This window comes from Spinacia oleracea, chromosome 6 (assembly GCF_020520425.1).
Source record: "Spinacia oleracea cultivar Varoflay chromosome 6, BTI_SOV_V1, whole genome shotgun sequence".
NCBI classification, from domain to species: Eukaryota; Viridiplantae; Streptophyta; class Magnoliopsida; order Caryophyllales; family Amaranthaceae; genus Spinacia; species Spinacia oleracea.
Genome location: NC_079492.1, coordinates 1,973,542 through 1,994,958, shown reverse-complemented (window position 1 = coordinate 1,994,958; position 21,417 = coordinate 1,973,542). Strand labels below are relative to the sequence as shown.

At 37.9% G+C, this 21,417-nt stretch overlaps 2 protein-coding genes across 2 annotated transcripts; both read left to right on the top strand.

Moving 5' to 3' along the window:
- Window positions 1-7,711: 7,711 nt before the first annotated feature.
- On the top strand, window positions 7,712-10,195 carry LOC130462654 (F-box/kelch-repeat protein At3g06240-like). Its single transcript, XM_056831391.1, has 2 exons — window positions 7,712-8,691; window positions 9,370-10,195. The coding sequence occupies exons 1-2, from the start codon at window positions 8,174-8,176 to the stop codon at window positions 9,734-9,736; spliced, it is 885 nt and encodes a 294-aa protein (XP_056687369.1). The 5' UTR covers window positions 7,712-8,173; the 3' UTR covers window positions 9,737-10,195.
- A 216-nt stretch (window positions 10,196-10,411) lies between these two features.
- On the top strand, window positions 10,412-12,874 carry LOC110779927 (uncharacterized). Its single transcript, XM_056831390.1, has 4 exons — window positions 10,412-10,917; window positions 11,483-11,886; window positions 11,997-12,041; window positions 12,528-12,874. Exons 1-4 carry the CDS (start codon window positions 10,490-10,492, stop codon window positions 12,650-12,652), a joined length of 1,002 nt encoding a protein of 333 aa, XP_056687368.1. The 5' UTR covers window positions 10,412-10,489; the 3' UTR covers window positions 12,653-12,874.
- The last annotated feature ends 8,543 nt before the right edge of the window (window positions 12,875-21,417 follow it).

Sequence of the window (21,417 nt, the reverse complement as noted above, 5' to 3'; positions counted from 1 at the left end):
CGTGGCACGCGAGCTTACGCTCGCTGCGCGCGAGGCTCCGCACGCTTGCGCGAGGCAGTGCGTGCTGTGGCGCAGCTCGCTTGCTGCCCACACGCGACTGCTCGTGCCTTGCTCTCGCCCTTGCCCATTCGCCCATTGCACACAGCCCACGACACAAGGCAGGGCTGCTGCCTTGTGCTCGTGCACCATGGCCTTGCTCATTGCTTTCGTACCGCATGGGCGACGAGCTCCCTTGCTCGTCGTCACATGCCCGCACTATACAACACCCCTTAAGGGTAACACGTAGCGTCCATTGCTTTGTGCGTGCAAGTTATATGAGCGAATCGCATAAAAATTTAAAATTTATATTCAAAATTAATGACAAATTAATAAATAATATTAATTTCATAATTTTAGGGCGAAAAATGGAAAATTTATTATTCAATTGATTTCCGATTAACATGGATTCAAGTCTAGGTCATAAAAATTTAAAATTTAACATAAATTTACAATTTTTATGGTGGTTTTTAATCATAGGTATCTAATTAAATTATAACTAATTATGAAAATTAAATTAATTCTAAATTATTCCAATTTTCAACAAATTAATCATAATTACAAATTAGATTGCATAATTAACAAGGCTAGGCATTCAAACTTGTTAAACATATACAGTAGGTCAATAAAAAATTCAAGATTTATCAACAAGAATCGCAAATATTTAATTTAACATCTTAAATTTACGAAATTTTGCATTCGAAAAACTAAAACCTCCGAAAAGTCATAGTTAGGCTTCGAATTTGAGAATTCTGGGTTCGCCCGAAAAATACGCTTTTTGTCAAAATTTTAGAATGCCTTTTACATGCGGAATTGACACAAAAATCACTCGATTTGGATGAGTAACGAAGAAACTGCCAAAAAACTGCGTACGTATAATTAAATAAACGCAATTTGCAATTAATTAACAATTACGAAAATTAATCACCCCTTTTAATTCTTGCAAATTTGTAATATTTAACCATGTTCATGCAATTTAAATTATGAAAATAATAAGAGGCTCGTGATACCACTGTTAGGTTATGATACATATGACAATTCATAAATCATGCGGAAAAAACCATAAAGCCAGGAAAGCATATTATTTACACATAATCATTTATCATAGTTTAGATGCATACTCTTTGTAGCGTGCCTTCCCTAGCTGCGCCCGAACCGAACAAGAACAAGTCTTTAGGACTCCAAGTGTCGTCCCTCCGTAGATAGTCCACAGCACGTCCGGATCCGCCTTAAGATTGACCAACTAGAATCGCCCTTAAGGCACTACTTATTTTCGGCTAAATGGGCAAGAGTTATGGCTGATTTTTTGCTTAAAAATCCTAGCTTTGAATACTTGAAAACTTGTGTATAAATTTATGACCCTAGGCATATATTTATAGAACCTTGGAAAGGATTTCGAATCCTGTTAGAATACTAATTAATTAATTAGAATCCTATTAGAACTCTAAATAATTAATTTAATCTTTTAGGATTAGGATTTAATCTATGCACGAATCCCGATAGCTTTAGGATTCGTATAGCACGTACACACGCACCGCACGAGCATCGCACGCCCATGCGCAAGCCTTGCGGCCCACGCTGTGCGCACGGCGCACAGGCCCACTGCCCGCAGCCCATTTGTGCGCGCGCGCCAGCCTTGGCTGGGACTGGCCTTGCGCTGGGCCTGGTCGAGGCATTGGCGTGTTGTTGGATGCGTGTGGCTTGCTGGGCGATGGCCTGGCTTCGTGCTGGGCCCTCGTCCGGCAGGCCTCGTCCGATGCTTATTCGTACGATACGCTTCCGATTAAATTCCCGGTTCCGGAATTCATTTCCGATACGAACAATATTTAATATTTCCGATTCCGGAATTAATTTCCGTTTCGAACAAATATTTAATATTTCCGTTTCCGGAATTATTTTCCGATTCCGATAATATTTCCGATTCTGACAATATTTCCGTTTCCGGCAATATTTCCGATTCCGGCAATATTTCCATTTCCGATAATATTTTCTGATACGTGCCATGTTTCCGTTTCCGGCAACATCTACGACTTGGATAATATTTATATTTCCGATACGATCCATATTTCCGTTTCCGGCAATATCATCGTTTCCGGAGTATTCATTTCTTGCCTGTGACGATCTCAGCTCCCACTGAAACCAAGATCCGTCGATTCCGAATATCCATAGATGGAGTATTTAATGCCATTAAATACTTGATCCGTTTACGTACTATTTGTGTGACCCTACGGGTTCAGTCAAGAGTAAGCTATGGATTAATATCATTAATTCCACTTGAACTGAAGCGGCCACTAGCTAGGCATTCAGCTCACTTGATCTCACTGAATTATTAACTTGTTAATTAATACTGAACCGCATTTATTAGACTTAACATAGAATGCATACTTGGACCAAGGGCATTATTTCCTTCATTTTTGAGGCGGGTTATGAACGGTTTGAATTAAACGGGGTGTAAACGGGTTAGGGGTTGTAAACGGTTCGGGTTTTAAACGGTTCAGGTTGAAACATTCCGGGTTGTAAACGGTCCGGGTTGAAACGGTTCGGGTTGAAACAGTTCGGGTTGTGAACGGGTTTTCCCCGGGTCGAAACGGTTCGGGTTGAAATAAATAGGGTCATTAACGGTTTTCGGGTCCATTCGATTCGGGTAGAAACGGTTTCGGGTTGACGCGGACGGTTTGTTATCGGGTATCGGGTCTTAATCGGTTTAATATTTTCGAGACGGTTCGGGAATGTTATCGGTTTTGTTAGTTTTCGGGTTCAAACTAACGGGTTATTAACGGTTCGGATTCTTAACGAATTGGATTAACCCAGCGGGTTCAACGGTTCGGGTTGAGATTTGACAGCTCTAGATTTAGGTAATAGTGCTTTTCTCATAATAGAGTCCTATGTTTTATGTTTTTAGGATATTTATTTAATTCATCAATTAATTTAGGGAATTTCAATTCCTTATACATAACGATACAATATATATAATCACCAAATCTCGATACAAAAGTGATGGGTACCCTCCTATTAATTGCTACAATTTTTATCCTCTCCCTTTATTTATTCATCATGGCAAACAAATCTCAAGATCACGTAGGTTGTTTGTCGATATATCGTACATTATTCAGAAAAATTCTACCATTAATGCTGAAACAGCAGAAGAAAAATAGTAGCATTGTAGCCTATTTTACTGGACGCCTTCCATTAGAGATCGAATCTAATATTCTCGAAAGAATATCGGCTAAACCCCTTTTCCGTCTCCAGTACGTTTGTAAGCGTTGGCGTGATGAAATTAACAACCCTTACTTCGTCAAACCTCATACTAGCCAATTTCAAATTCATAATGGGAATTCCACCTCTTTCATCCTCTTTCATTTTTATAATTCATCATCTCACTTATATTCGATAAATTTTGACAATAATTCAACCACTTTGAAGGTCAAGAAGCTAGGTAACCGTTCCATTCCTAGTTATTTTACCGTGGTTGGTTCTTGCAATGGCTTGCTTTGTTTCCGAAAAATAGATCATGGTCTAAAAATCACAATAAGGTTTTCGGTATGTAACCCTATAACAGGCACCACGTTTAACAACATACCTCACTTGGTACCAAACTCCTCTTATAAAATAAAAAAAATGTGTATTTGGGTTTAACTTTGAATATCAACTTTTGTATAAGGCGGTCTTACCGGTAAGACCGCTTTGTTGTCACCCAAACTGCCACGTGGAATTAATGACATCAACATTTATTTTATTGTTTATTTATTTTAAAAATATATATGCACCCATTTTCTATTTCTAAACCCTAATTTTCGACAGTCTTTCTCTCTCCTCTCGAACTCTCCTCTCTTTCTCTCTCCTCTCGTTCTCTCGGCCTCCATCTCCTCCAAAACTCTACAATGGAGATCACGAAGCAGACGACGGAGAAGACATCAATGGTTGGTTGTTGAGGTAATTCTTCTCCCTATCTCCTTCATCTCTCCTCCATTTTTCCTCATTTCAAATTTCGATTGATTTTTTGGTGTTATCTTACAGCGGTTGGCCACCGCAAGATCAACCACAGCCTATGCTTTTTTATCACGCCGCCGCTGCTCGTCAAGATTCGAGAAGGAGGAGAGCGTCGAGGAAGGAGGAGAGTCGCGCGGATGGTGGAAGCGGGGAGCAGTGGCGGCGATTCACCTCCTCGCAAACCTACGGCGAGCCGCTGCGGTTTCGGCCTCGACGTTATCGGCGGTGACTGCGACGGGGCGAAAGCGTGGAGTAGAACGACGAAGGAAAAAGAAGTCGAATATGGTGGTAATGGAAGCCTTCGCCCGCCACCAAGGTTGCTCGTGTGTCCGCCTCAGCCGAGAAGTCGAATATGATGATAAATGGCGAAGGAAACAGGTTTGATTTTCTACAATCTGTAGATTTTAATTTTATTTATCTGAAATTATCATGTTGCTGGAATTTTTGGATTTTGATTTTTATATATGCGATTTTGTTCTTGTTTTGATTAGGTTTATGTTTCGTTTCGATTGAATTGTTTAGGTTTTTTCTAATTTCCTCTTTTGATTTAGGTTTTTTCTATTTTTGAATTTCTGACAGGAGGAGGATTTGCCACTGGTGGTTGCTTCTGGTGGTTGTCGTGGAGGCTACAGTCGCCACCATGGTGCTGGAAGTTGCGGTGCTCGGGCTTGCTGGTGCTCGGTGTTGTTCATGTTGTTGGTGTGGTAATCGGACCAATTGATGCAGAAGGGAAGCCTTGCGGTGGCTGCTAAGCCTTGCGGTGGCTGCTAAGACTTGCGGTGTCGCGAATTAGCAATTGATTGCTGTTATTTAATTAGTTTTAGGTCTTTTGTTTCAGTTAAGAATGTTGATGGTTTAGTTAAGAATGTTGATGGTTTAGTTAATTTCATTTTGAATGCTTCTTTTAGTTATAATTTATTTTGTTTTAGTTACCAATATTGTTGTTTTAGTTACAATAATTTCATTTTAGTTAAGAATTATTTCATTTTAGTTAAGAATAATCTTGTTTAGTTAAGATTAAATTTCTGAGTTTTAGTTAATATTTTCTCATTTTAGTTACGAATTTTCGAGTTTAATTTAAAATTTCTGATTTTCTATGTTTTAGTTATGAATTTGTAAGTTTTAGTTAGATTTTCTTGGTTTTAGTGAAAGTTTTTTCGAGTTTTAGTTACGTATTTTTTAGTTTCAATTCAGGGGTTTAGTTTCGATTTTTTGAGTTTCACGAGTTTAAGTTACGATTTTCTTGGTTTTAGTTAAGATTTTTTGACTTTTAGTTATGTATTTTTGAGTTTTAGATAACGAATTTCAGAGTTTTAGTCAAGATATAAAATTTTTAAGCATTGAAACCAATTAGTTAAGCAATTGAATCAATTAGTTAAAAAATTAAACTATTAAGTTAAGTTTCATAATCAATTAGTTAAACAATGTAATAAATTAGTTAAGCAATGTAACATATTAGTTAAACCATGCAATCAATTAGTGAAGCACTGAAACCAATTAGTGAAGCACTAGAAGCAATTAGTAAAGCACTGGAAGCAATTAGTGAAGCACTGGATTTAATTAAGTTAACCACTGGAACTAATTAGTTAAGTTTGAAATTCAATTAGTTAAGCAACGAAACTAATTAGTTATACAACGAATCCAATTAGTTAAACAATTAACCAATTAGTTAAGTACTGAAACCAATTAGTTAAGCAATGAAATCAATTAGTTAAGCATTGCAACTAATTAGTTAAGCTTTTATGAGTTTTAGTTAACAATATATTTGTTTTAAATTAATAACTATTTGACTCATAAGTTTAACTATTTTGTTATTCAATTAGTTATGATTTTATTACTTTTAGTTATGTTTTACACTAGTTTAGTTAGTACCCAAAAAAATTGAAAATTTTAATTTCGAAAAAAAATTAGAATAAAATTCGAATCGGAAAAAAAAAAAAAAAAAATTTAAGCCTGAAATTTAATTAGTTAAGCCTGAAATCCAATTAGTTAAGTTTGAACACCAATTAGTTAAGCCTGAAGTTCAATTAGTTAAGCCTGAAAAAAAAATCTAACTTTTTTTTTTCTAAAAAAAAAAAAAATTCAAAACAAAAATTCAAAAATAAAATTTCAAAAAAAAATTAAAAATGCTGACGTCAGCATGACGTCAGCACATGCGCCAACATGGCTGCCAGCAAGACTACCAACAAGGCGGTCTTTCCTGTGAGGCGGTCTCACACAAAAATTTCTGAACTTTGAAAGTGAAGAGTGTCATGAGGTAGTACCATTGTCTGATGAAGTTTCGTACTCGCACATTAATTAGCACGTTAGTTGAGTTAAGGGGTTGTTTGCATCTCGTAGAGTATAGGTATAATTGTATGTTTGAATATGAGCCTGTATTTGAGCTTCTTGAAATTAAAGAGTATACAATGGACGTATGGGTTTTGAAGAAGAATCGAACATGGGTTAAATTGATTGATAGCCTCTCACTCAAACAAGTTGCAGAAAGTGCATTGGAACGTGATCGGATTCTTGGAAATTCAACAAATGTATATTCATACGATCATCCATTGCCGTATGCTTATTCGGAGGATGAATCGGAAATACTAATTGGTTTAGATAGATCCATTCAGGGTTTTGTTCGTTGTGATCTACGCAGTAAAGGGTTAAAATCGGTCGAGATAAGTGGTGTACCTAATGATTGGAAAGACCGATATCAAGGCATGCCATGGACTAGTTCCCTTGTTTCCATCTCAAGCTCCACTTCTTAGGTTACGTTTTATTTCACCCGATATTTTCTATGGAAATAAAATGAACACGACAGATCCTTAGTACTTTTGTTTATTTTATTTTTCTTTTTTATTACTCCGTAGTTACTACTATTAATACAAGCGATGCATGCGTGACATCGTGAGGTTTAAAGTTAGACGTGCAATAGTTTATCTTTTTTACATCAAGTGGTAGGGCTCGTGCGCTAACTTACGTAGACGTATATAAAGATGGCCATGGGCCGGGCCGGGCTACGGGTCGAGCCCACTGGCCGTGGGCCTAACCGGGCCGGCCCACGCCAGGCCCACGTTGTTTCGTGTCGTGCCGTGCCGGGCCGAAAAGTTTAAAAAAAGGGCCCAGGCCACCACGGGCTTTCGTGCCGTGTCAGGTCGACCCGTCGTGCCTAAGGCTAATTTTACTAAATTTAGCGTGCTTTGTCGTGCCGGGTCTAGTCATGCCGTGCCTTGTCGTGCTTTTTCCAAAAAATCAAGGCTCAGGCCCGGCCCACGGCCCACGGCCATCTTTAGACGGGTCGGGTCGGGTCGGGCTTTTTCGTGCCGGGTCGGGTCGTGCTTCGGGCCGGCCCGACCCGGCCCACAGTCATCTTTAGACGTACATGTACATCTAATACTACGATATTAAACAGGATCTCAAACTGTTAAAGATATAATACTAGTGCAAAGTTATTACTCCTAGTATCCTAATTGCACTAGTATTATATCTTAACACAAACAAATATTTAAACTCTAACATGTTCTTTTTTGTTTATTATGTTTTATCCTTTTCTATTTCAGTATCTATCCTTTAACCATGGATGATTGGTGTAGTACGTAATAAGAGTCCTACATTACGTAGATTAGTTATAAAAAGTATCATTATAGAATTAATATATAAAATATTATATGCGATAGACTTATATTATAACTCGGATATATATACTACGTTGTGATATATTTTAGTAGGAGTGCTTTATGTTCTATCAATATAATAATTGAATATTTGAATACGTACATAGGTTTTGGAATTTTTGCTTCCTAAAGATTTTGTCAATGGCAGATAAATCACGAATTGACGTAGGTTGTTTATCATCAATAATATCCCACAAACTATTCCGAAAAATTCTTTTACCTTTAAAGAACCCTAAAAATAGTCGTCTTCCATTGGAGCTGGAATCTAATATCCTCTCAAGACTACCTGTTCAATCACTTTCACGTTTCCGATGCGTTTGTAAGCGTTGGCGTGACGAAATCAACCACCCGAATTTTATAACATCACATACGACTCGAATTCAGTCTCAAGAAAATTCTACCACCTTTGTTATTACAACAACGGTTACCTTGTTGGTTCTTGTAACGGCTTGCTTTGCTTCCGAAACATACATAATCTTGACGGTGTACTAATGGTAGACTTTTCGTTATATAACCCGGTTACCGGCAGCCGTAACACCGTCATACCTAATTACTTGACGGCGGGCTGTTTCGATAGATATGGTTGTAGATGTATGCTTGGGTTTGGTTATGATCGTACGAGCGATGATTATAAGATTTTTTATGCAATGACGACGTCATCACAACCATCCGTACAATCATGGATTTATAGTTTGAAGCATAATTCATGGAGAAGAATCATCCAACCTCCTCCTCCTCTTCCTATCCCTCTTCCTTTTCCTCACCCTAGGACAAAAATGGTTTACTATGATAATGGTTTGCATTGGTTAGTTTGGGATTTTAATACAAATGCAAGTTATATATTTAGGTTTGACCTTGCCACAGAAGAGTATCATCAAGTGGAACAACCTTATTATGATGACGATGACACGTTTCATGTCCTGGCGTATCGTAGGCGAGAGTTGTTGGTGTTGACTGAGTTAAGGGGATGTTTGCATTTGGTTGAATATACCACTTCCCCTTCCACTAGGTATGTGTGTCGTTTTCGTCTGAATTATATTTTCGCTTATTTTTTATGAACTTATATTATGTTATCTGAATTGAGATGTATTCGGTTGAATATACAATTTCCCCTTCCACTAAGATGCTATAGTGTAGTGCATGGTTTGGTCTATTTGTTTGAAATGAGGTAAAAAAAAATGAGATTTATGATTTATGATTTACGAGGTGAACTTCATTGATTAATTAGTTACGGTTACCATTAAGTAAAGTATTATTGAAGCTATTGGTTTGTGATGTCACTGCTTTCGTTGGACGTTTATACGTACCAAATGTATTAATCTAAATGATCCACTGACTGCCCTAAATTTTTAGGTCAAATTTTAAAAACTTTGATTATGATCTCTCATTATCCTATAAAAAATAATATAGTCATGTTAGGTTAAGTCTTGTTAGATTCGTTTTAATATATATCTTCGGAATAGGGAAGTTGGGAGTACTTCACATTAGAAGCACGACGACGGAGGTGTCATTTCGGCCCTCAGCTCAACGTTGTTGACCAGGGTTGGTTCATTTCGGGTCGATCAGTATCCGCTTATTGTTTTGAATACATATATGTTATCTGAAATTATATATATGAACTTATATTATTTGAACTTATATGGATCGACTTATTAAAACAAACTTTTCCTTTTTCTTCTTCTATTAGGTATGCTTCGTCGTGGTCTAAGGAGTCCGAAGAAAAAGAAGTGTATTACATGCGAATGTGGGTGATGAAGAACAACTACGACGGTGGCTCATTAAATCGATCATGGGTGAAATTGATAGACTGTCTATCACTGATCAAACAAGTCGTTAGCAGAGTATACACTTATACTCCGCCATTGCCTTGTGCTTATTCAGAGAACGGAAAGGAAATCTTAATAGTTTTAGGTGAAAGGGTTTTTGTTAAATATGATTTTAGTCGTGGGAAGTTACAAAGTGTCAAACTGTGTGGTTTACCTAACGATTGGAAATACACATATGGCCGTGACTTTATTTCATGGACTAGTTCCTTTGTTTCCCCCTCCTCCTAGCTCACTTCGTTTGGATACGAGGTATTAGGAAAAGGAAAAGGGAAAGGGAAAGGATCGAGCTTGAGGGAACAAGGATAAGAGGAGGTATACGTATAAATATGTGCACTATTTTTTTTAAACGTTATTACTCCGGTACAAAATGATCTCTATACTTTATGTTTTATTCTCTTTCATAATGTTATTTACATTGTTCTTTATTCTATTTTTGGACATGAAAATTTAATATGTTACCCCTCTTCGTCTTACTCCACAACATGCATTCGCAAATTTCCACTCAGTTTCTCTTACTGTATTCAATTTTTTTGTTTCACACACCCACTTTTTTACACATCTATCTTACTTTACCCGTATTTTATTACATTCACCCACTTTTTTTTTTATACATTTTTCCTATTTTATTTAAATATTTGTTCAAATAATAACTGTAAATAACATTTTGAAACAGAGGTAGTACTATTTTCTACCTCAACTAAAATTGATCAACGTAACACACTTCTAATTCACATAAAGTTAGCTCGGTAGAAATAAAGCAACAAAAGTTATTAGTAACAAACTAACAATTTAATAATTTAAAAGAACCCAAAAGTGAGTAATAATAATTAAAGAGAAACAAAGCAAAAATAAATAAATTCTAATTAACAAATAATTAAAGAGATTCTTTACTTGTAACACTCAAACTTGACTCAAAACCCAACAACACTTACTCATACTCTCAATCTAATCCAATTTTCTCACTTAACACACACAAAGAAAATGAAACTAAAAATGGGTCACTCTAAAACTTGTACAACCCAAATACACGCCCTCCTCATTCTAACCATTGTTACATTGTCTTCCTCCCAATCATCCCTCTGCAGGACGTCCTGCGGAGGGATTCAAATAAACTACCCTTTAACCATCGATGATGGTTGCGGTAGTCCGTACTACCGCCACATCTTGGCGTGCACTGGAGACGTCTTACACCTTCGAACCCCTTCGGGTCGGTACCCGGTGAAGTCAATCAGTTACTCGGATCCACACATTTTGGTCTCGGACCCGCTTATGTGGGAGTGTAAGGATGAGGATCGGTTTCGGCCCACTAGGCCTTTTAGCCTTGATAGTAGTACGCACTTGTCTCTCTCCACCCAAAATGAGTATCTTTTCTTTAATTGCAGCCCTGATAAGGTCATTATGGAGCCAAGGTAACGTACTTACTTGCCATACCATTTTTTTTCTTGTTAATTTTGAATAAAGGGGTTGTAACAGGTTCATTTTATTCACCTGATTTTCATTTTTTTTATATCAAAACTTATTTAGTTAAAGTTGTAATTGATCAACCCTTACTTTTTATGAACTTGTCTTATCTAATTTTCCGTTCGATTTTGTTTTTTACGCTACTCACACTAACTTTTGGTCATTTATTGATTCATACCTAAAAAAATTGTAGTCATGTAACATTTTGTTAGATTCGGATCGAAATATGTTTTCTAGGTATCTAATTTTTATAATTTATACAATTTTTACATACACCTAATTCAAAATATTTAGAGTCAAAGTTGGTATTGGAGAACGTAAAGTCATCCATACTGCAATATTTAAAGAACAAAAGAAATATGAACATATCTGAACTTATTTATTTTAGAATAAGTGGAATTAAGTTGAACAGAATACATTGCACAAATTAATCACTTCTGTACGATTTAAGATTTTTTTGGTGCTAATTGTTATATTAATCTTTACAATTGAATATTAAAAAAAAATTATTAGGCCGATGTTCTGCGAGAGGTTTCCTGATCGTTGTGACACAACATGTGATCCGGCAAGCTACTTATGCCGACATTTCCCAGAATGTGCACCAAACAATAAGGCATTAAGAGCACTCTCTTGTTGCTCCTATTACCCTAAGGCTACCGAGTCGTTAAGGATGATGTTAAAGCATTGTGATACTTACACTAGTGTTCATTGGAAAAGCGTTGGCGGGTTAGGCACCTCGCAACCCTACGATCAAGTGCCCGAATATGGCGTTAGAGTCGACTTTGAGATCCCGCTCACGGCGAGCTGCCTCCGGTGCCAGGACCGGGCTAAGGGTGGAGGTACTTGTGGGTTTGATACGTCAAACCAGGACTTCGTATGCTTGTGTGAGGAAAGGAATGTAACTACTTATTGTAAAGGTATGTCCTGTTTTTTCATTAAAGAAAATGTAGTTAATTTGTTAAATATTATAAAATATATTAAAGTTACCATAGTCTAACTTTAGTCTTTTAATATATGATTGTGCCAGATCATCAAGTTGAAAGACACGGTGGACACACTAAAGCAGTCGCAGGTAATTGGTTTCGCACAAATTCCTAATTAAGGCGGGTTCACCATAACTGTTGTATGACGGATAAAAAATTACGTCAATATGCTTGAAAGTTAAATGAGATAATGCAAAATTCGTTTATTTTTCAATGATAAATTTTTTCTATTTAAATAAAAAAAATCCTTCAATATCTTTCATAATGCATAAAGGTAAACATAGAGTATATGTATATCTACCATAATATTATTTTACATATAGTATAAAAGAAGTTATTCAAAACATGTTAATGGTTACCAACATTGATTAAAATTTGTTTTCTTCTTAGGTTTAGATCGATAAACATATCACATTCATATGTGTTTGTATTGTGTGCAATTATGTTATATCTTGTTGTTCTGTCGTATTAGAGATTGTCAGCTTTATTTTAATAGGTTTTTTTATCGGCATATATCACATTTAATCAAATTTAAGATGCCTAAGATTTTCTTTTTTCCGGTGTTGACGCGATAGGGACGGTGACCGTAGCATCAATTGCTGGAGTAGGCATTGGAGCAGGCGTATGGTATTTGAAGAAATTGAGAGCAAATGCACCTGTTACTCATGGTGTTCATACCAACGAAAACAGACTTTTCTAGCTAATTAAGTATCCTTTTGTACACTTGTTAACTACGGAGTACGTATTATGGCTTAACCACATTTTTGGTCCCTAAATTCCTCATTTAGGTATTTGTAAACTTTTTTTTTTTTGAAGAAATGAAATACAATCTATTACTATGGGTTTACTGTAAATTAAATATTGAATACTTCGTATATGGTAAGTGGTGCGCAATTTAGAAGGTGGACTATGGTGCACATAGAGCATGGTGCACCTTAAGTGGTGAGACTTGCATATTTTAATTAAGATTTATCGATTGTGGCTCGACTACAATGGTTTTTGTTTTACATTTTTTTCAAATTCCGATTAGATATATTAGTGATTAAATGATTGTATCGAATGAGATCGCGCAAAAGGCACTATAAGAAATCGTTCCACTGACGACGGATTCCGTCGCTAAAAGCCAATATATAGTGACGGGATTATCCGCCATAAAAGAAGGTCGTTATTAATGAAATATCTCGTAGTTACCCCGTCGTAGAAGATATTTGCGACGGTTATACATTTTCGTCTTTATTTAGTTGTTAGCCCCGTTGCAAAATGCATTTACTTTTGGCCCGTCATCACCAGGTAGTCGTTAATGGCTCAAATTCTAGTTGGGGTTTAGGGGTGTATGTGTCGTTAATTTTTTTTTTTTGGTGCAAATGAGCCACAAGGTGAAGGAAATAATGCCCTTGGTCCAAGTATGCATTCTATGTTAAGTCTAATAAATGCGGTTCAGTATTAATTAACAAGTTAATAATTCAGTGAGATCAAGTGAGCTGAATGCCTAGCTAGAGGCCGCTTCAGTTCAAGTGGAATTAATGATATTAATCCACAGCTTACTCTTGACTGAACCCGTAGGGTCACACAAATAGTACGTAAACGGATCAAGTATTTAATGGCATTAAATACTCTATCTATGGATATTCGGAACCGACGGATCTTGGTTTCAGTGGGAGCTGAGATCGTCACAGGCAAGAAATGAATACTCCGGAAACGATGATATTACCGGAAACGGAAATATGGATCGTATCGGAAATATAAATATTATTCAAGTCGTAGATGTTGCCGGAAACGGAAACATGGTACGTATCGGAAAATATTATCGGAAATGGAAATATTGCCAGAATCGGAAATATTGCCGGAAACGGAAATATTGTCAGAATCGGAAATATTACCGGAATCGGAAAATAATTCCGGAAACGGAAATATTAAATATTTGTTCGAAACGGAAATTAATTCCGGAATCGGAAATGTTAAATATTGTTCGTATCGGAAATGAATTCCGGAATCGGAAATTTAATCGGAAGCGTATCGTACGAATAAGCATCGGACGAGGCCTGCCGGACGAGGCCCAGCACGAAGCCAGGCCATCGCCCAGCAAGCCAAGCGCGCCGCACAAACAGCCACGCCAGGCCCAGCGCAAGGCCAGGCCCAGCAGGCCGTGGCAGCGCGCACAGCGCGCGCAGCGCGCGCGGGAGCTGCGTGGGCTTGCAGCTCGCGCAGGCCTCGCTGCGTGGGCTGCTGCTCGTGCGCACGCATGGGCGGCCCATCGTGGCTGCCGTGTGTGCGTGTGTAAGTGTTTGTGTTCGTGCACGTTTCCTAAAACGTGCAGAGTTCGGTTAATGATTAAATTCCTAATTCTATTTGATAAATTAATTAAATTAGAGTTCTTGTAGGATTCTAGGTTTAATCAATTTGTATCTGAATAGGATTCCAATTCCCTTTCCATACCCCTATAAATATGTGGCCAGGGTTCACAATTTATAACGAGTTTCAAAGTATTCAAAGTGAGTTTTTGAGAGAAAAATTCAGCCACACATCTTGCTCAAAAGTGCCGAAAATTCTAGTACCTTAAGGGCGATTCTAGTTGGTCAATCTTAAGGCGGATCCGGACGTGCTGTGGACTATCTACGGAGGGACGACACTTGGAGTCCTAAAGACTTGTTCTTGTTCGGTTCGGGCGCAGCTAGGGAGGGCACGCAACAAAGAGTATGCATCTAAATTATGCTATATGATTATGTGTAAATAATATGTAATCCTGGGTTAATGGTTGTTTCCGCATGATTTATGTAATATCATATGTATCATAACCTAACAGTGGTATCACGAGCCCCTTATTATTTTCATAATCTAAATTGCATGAACATGGTTAAATATTAAAAATTTGCAAGAATTAAAAGGGGTGATTAATTTTCGTAATTGTTAATTAATTGCAAATTGCGTTTATTTAATTATACGTACGCAGTTTTTCGGCAGTTTCTTCGTTACTCATCCAAATCGAGTGATTTTTGTGTCAATTTCGCATGTAAAAGGCATTCTAAAATTTTGACAAAAATAATTTTTTTCTGCCGAACCCAGAATTCTCAAATTCGAAGCCTAACTATGACTTTTCGAAGGTTTTAGTTTTTCGAATGCAAAATTTCGTAAATTTAAGATGTTAAATTAAATATTTGCGATTCTTGTTGATAAATCTTGAATTTTGATTGACCTACTGTATATGTTTAACAAGTTTGAATGCCTAGCCTTGTTAATTATGCAATCTAATTTGTAATTATGATTAATTTGTTCAAAATTAGAATAATTTGGAATTAATTTGATTTTCATAATTAATTATAATTTAATTAGAAACCTATGATTAAAAACCACCATAAAAATTGTAAATTTATGATAAATTTTAAATTTTTATGACCTAGACTTGAATCCATAACAATCGGAAATCAATTGGATAATAAATTTTCGATTTTTCGCCCTAAAATTATGAAATTAATAATATTTATTAATTTGTCATTAATTTTATAAATTTTAAATTTTTTATGCGATTCGTTCATATAACTTGCACGCACAAAGCAATGGACGCTTCGTGTTACCCTTAAGGGGTGTTGTATAGTGCGGGCATGCGACGACGAGCAATGGAGCTCGTCGCCCGTGCGGCACGAATGCAATGAGCAAGGCATGGTGCACGTGCACAAGGCAGCAGCCCTGCCTTGTGTCGTGGGCCACGAGCAATGGATGAATGGGCATGGGCGAAGGGCGAGCCAAGGCAGTCGCGTGTGGGCAGCAAGCGAGCTGCGCCACAACGCGCACTGCCTCGCGCAAGAGCGCGCAGCCTCGCGCGCAGCGAGCGCAAGCTCGCGTGCCACGAGCGCTGCGCCCAGCGTTGCTCGCGCGCACAGCGAGTGATGTCGCGCGCCCAGCGAGCGATGTCGCGCGCCCAGAGAGCGATGGCTCGCACGCACAGCGAGCGATGTCGCGCGCACAGCGAGCGATGTCGCGCGCACAGCGAGCGATGGCTCGCGCGCACTGCGAGCGATGGCTCGCGTGCGACGAGCGCTGGCGCGCGCGCAGCGTGCGATGGCTTGCGATGGAAATGCAGCAGCTATGCGACGAGCGCATGGGCTGCGCGCACATGGCCATCGATGGCTGTGTGCGGGCGGCCCATGGGCGTGCAATGCGTAGGGTGTTTGCGTTACGATTAGATCGTTTTGAATGTTTAATTTGAAAATTTCAGTTCACGTAATTTTAATTAATTATAAAATTAATAATTTAAATTATTTTCTTGGATTTTAATTTTGAATATTGTAATTATAATAAATGTTATTTATTCTAATTATTTTATTAAAATTAAAATCATGAATTAATTTAAATACGACTGAAATTAAATTAAACTTTTTGGATTCAATTATAAATTTATATGAGCTTTAAATTTTAATTAAATTTGTATGTTTCCGGTTAGACTAGAAATACATTTTTATGTTTAAAATTAGTAAAGCATATGAATTTATTGGTTTAAGTGGGAGCGTTTTTTAGTCATAAACTCTTGATTAGGTCTACAAATCCTTAAGGTTAAAACAACTTGATTAGAATTAATAAGGACTGAATAATTGGTAGATTATTGGTGCCCTTGATTAATTGCTGCAAATGTTTACGTGATGCATAATGTGTTTTACTAACCAGCTATGTGGGCCATTCATGATAATGAATGGGTGAATGGTATATATTGTATATGTACTGTTTTGCAGGTTATGAAGTGACTAGTATGGCCCAAATAGGATAGAAAATATGGTATGCGTACCATTAATTTGAATGTAATTGGTCTGAAGTACCAAAGTTATTTTTCAATTCAAATATGGTCTGCGTACCATCAAATAGTTGTAATTAGTTATAGCTTATCCTATTTGAAGAAAATGGTGCCTCCCACGGAGATTTTCAAGACGGACTTTGAAGTTAAAGCTTCAAGATGAAGTCGGGCCATACTAGATCACATTTATCTTATGCATGTTTTAAGTTATTTATTGCTTTTAAATATGTCTTAAAATGCATGAGATCAAAGCTTGATTATGTTGCATGATTAAGGATTTTAGTTCACTTAAAATCTAACCAACATAGTAAGAGCCTTAAGTTCCAAACTTAAAAATTGAGTTAAAAGGTGCCATGCCAAAATATACACTTGCTTGGATATCCTTTACATCAATCTAGTAATAGTTTTCGCTCAGCGAGGTGTTACTTATTGGTCCTAAAGGGGCAAGGTACACAAATAATATGTGAGTACATGTTAGTTTTGGTGAAACTCAACGATATAAGTAAGGAGTCCTTTTATGTCGTGGCAAAATCGATAGGTTTACCTAATAAGTTCTTAGACGTGCCTATCAACCAAGAATAGTTTCTAGACTATTAGCAAAAGGCTTTTGCTTACCTAAGATGTTTTAGGATTAAGTCGACAAACTGTGCTTAGTTCTTCAATGATTTTAGGATCTTGGAATCATTTTATTCACACCTGCCGGAACACATAATTTGAATAAAATGCTTAATAAACATTGAATTATGCATGTATGGCAAACAACATTTAAGTTTATTAAGAGAAACTGTGAATGGTTATTTATTTGTTTATTCTTTTCAATTGTAGTTTTTAATATGGCAAACAACAATTCATTCAACATTCGATCAATTCTCGAAAAGGAGAAGTTGAACGGGAAAAACTTCCTTGACTGGCAAAGGAACTTGCAAATAGTTCTTATGCAGGAAGAAAAGGAGTATGTCCTAGATGAGGCGATGCCCGAAGCTGCAGGCGACGGGGTCACTCAGGCAGCCCTCAATCGTTGGATTGATGCCAACAAGGATGTGAAATGTCTAATGCTCGCCACCATGAGTGCGGATCTGCAGAAAACGTTCATCAACTCAGATGCTTTCACAATCATCAGTGAGTTGAAGAACATGTTCCAAGATCTGGCTCGAGTCGAAAGATTCGAGACTCATAGGCAAATTCTTGAGACCAAACTTAAGAAAGGCGAGCCCGTAAGTCCACATGTTCTCAAAATGATTGGACTCATTGAGAATATGAGTCGGCTGGATCAGCAATTTTCTCAGGAAATGGCTATAGACACCATCCTCCATTCTCTTCATAGCGGGTATGATCAGTTCAAACTGAACTACAGTATGAATAGTCTGGACAAAACGCTCACTGAGCTTCACGGTATGCTGAAGACCGCTGAAAAGACGCTCAAAAGTGATAAGCAGGATGTGCTTATGGTGCGTGGGGGCAAGTTCAAGAAATCTGGAAAGAAGAGGAATGCTAAGAAAGGTGGCAACAAGGCCAGCCCAACTAAGCAAACTGGCGCCAAATCTGCAAAGAGGAAGGTCAGTCAACCCACTTCTGAATCCGAATGCTTCTACTGCAAGAAGAAGGGGCATTGGAAGAGAGATTGCTTGAAGCTAAAGGAAGATCAGAAGAACGGAACAGTCGTTCCATCTTCAGGTATTTTCGTTATAGACTGTATACTTGCTAATTCAACTTCTTGGGTATTAGATACAGGTTGTGGCTCACACTTATGTTCCCAATCCACAGGGACTAAGAAGAAGTAGAAAGTTAAGCAAGGGTGAAGTCGACCTACGAGTGGGAAATGGAGCACGGATTGCTGCATTAGCTGTAGGAACTTACTATTTGTCGTTGCCCTCCGGGCTAGTTTTGGAACTGGAAGAATGTTTCCATGTTCCAAGTCTTACTAAAAACATCATTTCAGTTTCTTGCTTAGATGCTAAGGGATTTTCCTTTTTAATAAAAGACAATAGTTGTTCGTTTTATTTTAAAGAGATGTTTTATGGATCTGCTAGATTAGTCAATGGACTTTATTTATTAGATCACGACAAACAAGTATATAACATAAATACCAAAAAGGCCAAAAAGAATGATTCAGATCTCACCTATCTGTGGCATTGTCGATTAGGCCATATAAACTTGAAACGCTTAGAAAGACTTCAAAAGGAAGGAATTCTAGAACCATTTGACTTAGAGGATTATGGTAAATGCGAATCATGTTTACTTGGCAAAATGACAAAGCAACCTTTCTCTAAAGTTGGAGAAAGAGCAAATAAACTATTGGGTTTAATCCATACAGATGTATGTGGACCAATGAGTACAAATGCTAGAGGTGGTTTCAGCTACTTTATCACTTTCACTGATGACTTCAGTAGGTATGGTTATGTCTACCTAATGAAGCATAAGTCTGAATCCTTTGACAAATTCAAGGAATTTCAGAGTGAAGTAGAGAATCAATTAGGCAAGAAGATTAAGGCACTGCGGTCTGATAGAGGCGGTGAATATCTGAGCTATGAATTTGATGACCATCTGAAAGAATGTGGAATTCTATCAGAATTGACTCCTCCTGGAACACCACAATGGAACGGTGTGTCGGAACGGAGGAATAGAACCTTGCTAGACATGGTCGGGTCAATGATGGGTCAGGCCGAACTTCCATTAGAATTTTGGGGACATGCACTAAATACAGCTGCACTCACTATAAATAGAGCTCCGTCTAAAGCTGTCGAAAAGACTCCATACGAATTATGGTTTGGAAAGCCTCCAAATGTGTCTTTTCTTAAGATTTGGGGATGTGAAGTATACGTCAAACGATTAATTTCAGACAAACTTCATCCAAAATCTGACAAATGTATCCTTGTGGGCTATCCAAAGGAAACAAAGGGGTATTACTTCTACAATACATCTGAGAACAAAGTGTTTGTTGCTCGAGATGGTGTCTTTTTGGAGAAGGATCACATTTCCAAAATGACAAGTGGGAGAAAAGTAGACCTCGAAGAAATTCGAGTCGAACAACAAACTCTAGAGAATGCTCAAGATGACATTCAGGATGAAACTCAGAGATCTTTAAAAGAATCTGGTGAGAATCATGGTCAATCTAGAAATGTTACCCCGCGTAGATCGCAAAGATATAGATCTCAACCGGAAAGGTACTTAGGTATTTTGACGAACGAGAGCTATGACGTTCTATTACTTGAAAGTGATGAACCTGCGACTTACAAACAAGCTATGACGAGCCCTAGCTCCAAGCAGTGGCAAGAAGCCATGCAATCTGAATTAGACTCCATGTCTGAAAACCAAGTATGGGATTTGGTCGATTTGCCAGATGGCTACCAAGCCATTGGAAGCAAATGGGTTTTCAAAATGAAAAAGGGCAAGGATGGGAAACTTGAAGTTTTCAAAGCTAGATTGGTTGCAAAAGGTTACAGGCAAGTCCACGGTGTGGATTACGATGAAACCTTTTCACCAGTTGCAATGCTAAAGTCTATTCGAATAATGTTAGCAATCGCTGCATATTACGATTACGAAATATGGCAGATGGATGTCAAAACTGCTTTCTTAAACGGCGTTTTAACAGAAAGTGTGTTTATGACACAACCTGAAGGTTTTGAGGATCCAAAGAATGCTAAAAAGGTATGCAAGCTAAAGAAGTCAATCTACGGATTGAAGCAGGCATCCAGGAGCTGGAATATACGTTTTGATGAAGCAGTCAGTGACTTTGGTTTCATCAAGAACGCAGACGAATCTTGTGTATACAAGAAGGTCAGTGGGAGCAAAATTGCTTTCCTAGTATTATATGTCGACGACATATTACTTATCGGAAATGACATTCCTATGTTGAACTCTGTCAAGATTTGGCTTGGGAAATGTTTTTCGATGAAGGATCTAGGAGAAGCACAGTACATATTGGGCATCAAGATTTACAGAGATAGATCTAAAAGGATGATTGGACTTAGTCAAAGCACTTATATCAATAAGGTGCTTGATAGGTTCAAGATGGCGGACTCCAAGCGAGGCTACCTACCCATGTCTCATGGAATGACTCTAAGCAAGACTCAGTGCCCAAAAACACTTGATGAGCGTAGACGAATGAATGGGATTCCATATGCATCATTGATTGGTTCAATAATGTATGCTATGATATGTACACGCCCGGATGTTGCGTACGCACTCAGTGCTACGAGCAGATACCAGTCAGACCCAGGAGAGGCGCATTGGACTGCTGCCAAGAACATTCTGAAGTACCTGAAAAGGCACAAAGATGACTTCCTGGTCTATGGTGGAGATGATGAATTAATTGTTAAAGGCTATACGGACGCAAGTTTCCAAACCGACAAAGATGATTTCAGATCACAGTCTGGGTTTGTCTTCTGCCTCAACGGAGGAGCAGTAAGCTGGAAAAGTGCTAAGCAAAGCACCATTGCGGATTCTACAACTGAAGCGGAGTACATTGCTGCACATGAAGCAGCAAAGGAAGCTATATGGCTAAGGAAGTTCATAGGTGAACTCGGTGTAGTCCCCTCCATTAAAGGACCAATAGCCCTGTATTGTGATAATAACGGAGCTATTGCACAGGCAAAAGAGCCTAGACACCACCAGAGAGTCAAGCATGTACTTCGTAGATTTCACCTTCTACGAGAGTTCGTTGAAAGAAAAGAAGTCGAGAT